Here is a 2,500-nt window from a genome sequence, read left to right as displayed (position 1 = left end):
CTGTTAACACCGTTAGTTTTGCATAGTGAGCTGTTAACACAGTTAGCTTTGCATAGTGAGCTGTTAACACCGTTAGCTTTGCATAGTTAGCTGTTAACAACACCGTTAGCTTTGCATAGTGAGCTGTTAACACCGTTAGCTTTGCATAGTTAGCTGTTAACACCGTTAGCTTTGCATAGTGAGCTGTTAACACCGTTAGCTTTGCATAGTTAGCTGTTAACACCGTTAGTTTTGCATAGTTAGCTGTTAGCTCCATTAGTTTTGCATAGTTAGCTGTTAACACCGTTAGCTTTGCATAGTGAGCTGTTAACACCGTTAGCTTTGCATAGTTAGCTGTTAGCTCCATTAGTTTTGCATAGTTAGCTGTTAGCTCCATTAGCTGTTCTTATTATGACTATTCATGATTTCACACATAACAGGATTCATTCCCGCGGCTGAAGCTTAAAGACTTTGTGTCCAGGATAAAAGAATAAGTGCCAACATCCCATCCTCCAGCTCCAACACTGTGTGTGTGTGTGTGTGTGTGTGTGTGTGTGTGTGTGTGTGTGTGTGTGTGTGTGTGTGTGTTTGAGGACGTTTATAAATCAGATTTCAAACATTTGTGATGTGCATGTTTTACTGGTGATGAACAAGGAGAGGAAAGAAGGGAGGGAGGGGAGGGGAGGCGGAGGTGAGGAGGAGAGGGGGTTAATGAAGGAGTGTGTAATGAAAGCAGATTAACTGAGAGAGTTTAATTAAGATAAAGACTAAATGAAGCATTGTTCTGTGTCTGCATGACTACACACACTGAGACACACACTAAGACACACAGACTCTCTCTGTTTGTTTGGCAGCACATTAACACTGACTGCTCGATGAAGTGAAGTAGTTCAGTGTTAAACAGCTCAGACTGAGTGTGTGTGAGCATTCTGTGAAGAGTAACTGAGGGCTGATTAAAACTAACACTGTTTAACATACACACTCACACACACACACACACACACACACACACACACACACACACACACACACACACACACATGTTTAAGGGTTATTTCTGAAAGTTAATTAGGATGCTGCAGGAGGTTCTTCATGCTCCTCTGCTCTGCTTCTGCAGGAGGTTCTCCTGAAGAGAGCAGCAGACCTGGTGGAGGCTTTGTACGGGATGCCCCACAACAACCAGGTAACACACACACACACACACACACACACACTAATGTTAGGCTTTAAAGGAACTACAGCATGTTCACATGACTTCACCACTGCTAAGCTAAAGGCTGCTAATGTTGGGCGTGATGACGTCATCTCCTTCAGACCCTCGTTTTGAACTCAGAGGGTATTTACTGATGTGCTTCATGACGTGGAACCAAACATTACATCTGCTTTAACTTCAGGAGAACCACCAGTGCTGCCTCACTTCCTGTTCAGGAGTTTGTCCCGTGTGATCAGCTGATCAGTGTCGGACTGACTTTAGCTGCTCTTACTTTGAAGGTCAAGTCTAGCTGAAGGACTTCCTGTTTATTTGTTGTTAAGAAGCACAAATCTCCCATGATGCTCAGCGAGCTGCAGCTTTATGAGTCAGAACCTCCTGAAACACAGAAACACTTTAAATTCACCACGTCCTCCGACACGCTCCTACACACACCCATAATAACCACACACACACACACACACACACATAATAACCACACTCACACACACACACATAGTAACCTTGAACAGTGAACGGAGTCTTTAAACAAATGTAAATCCAACTGTAGTAATAATAACAGCATTGGGGTGTGTGTGTGTGTGTGTGTGTGTGGGTATTAAGGTCACATGTACGGTGTGTAACAGCATAACTCGTGCTTTATAAAGCCCTGTTAGCTCAGCTTGTTGGAGTGTGTTTTAGAGCTGAGATGCTAACATGCTAAGCTAACAGCTCTCTGCAGTATTTGATATCGATGTCCGAACTCTCTGGTAGATAGAATAACCTCTTCCTGTCCTCAGGAGATGATCCTGAAGCGAGCGGCCGACATCGCCGAGGCGCTGTACAGTGTTCCCCGCAACCACAACCAGATCCCTTCGCTAGGCAACACCGCCTCGCACGGCATGATGGGAGTCAACTCCTTCAGCGGGCAGCTTGCTGTCAACGTGTCGGACAGCACGCAAGGTACAAGTACAACCACAGTACACAGTACAAGTACTGAGAGTACCGCGAGTACCACAAGTTCTTTCAGTACTGGGAGTACGGCAAGTGCTGAGAGTACTGAGAGTACCACAAGTGCTGAGAGTACAGAAAATACTGTGAGTACGGCGAGTACCACAAGTACTGTGAGTATTGAGAGTACTGAGAGTATTGAGAGTACTGAGAGTACTGAGGGTACTGAGAGTACTGAGAGTACTGAGGGTACTGAGAGTATCACAAGTACTGAGAGTACCACAAGTACTGAGAGTACCACTGGTCTAAAGTAATAAAGTACATTTGCTTAAGTACAATTTAGAGGTTATTTTATTTTACTCTGTACTTCTACGCGACTAC

General features: G+C 44.5%; 1 protein-coding gene across 3 annotated transcripts in view; it reads left to right on the top strand.

The window, feature by feature from the left end:
* Positions 1 to 2,500, top strand: part of ebf3a (EBF transcription factor 3a) — a 51,463-nt gene that overhangs the window by 38,349 nt on the left and 10,614 nt on the right. For all 3 annotated transcript variants that reach the window (XM_063893999.1, XM_063894000.1, XM_063894001.1), the window contains 2 exons: positions 1,097 to 1,162; positions 1,969 to 2,131. In XM_063893999.1, coding sequence (XP_063750069.1) covers positions 1,097 to 1,162; positions 1,969 to 2,131 — 229 coding nt within the window. The remainder of the gene's footprint in view (positions 1 to 1,096; positions 1,163 to 1,968; positions 2,132 to 2,500) is intronic.

Source organism: Eleginops maclovinus, chromosome 10 (genome assembly GCF_036324505.1).
Source record: "Eleginops maclovinus isolate JMC-PN-2008 ecotype Puerto Natales chromosome 10, JC_Emac_rtc_rv5, whole genome shotgun sequence".
Lineage (NCBI taxonomy): Eukaryota > Metazoa > Chordata > Actinopteri > Perciformes > Eleginopidae > Eleginops > Eleginops maclovinus.
Note: the sequence above shows the minus strand (reverse complement) of the source record. Positions and strands in the feature narration are given on the sequence as shown.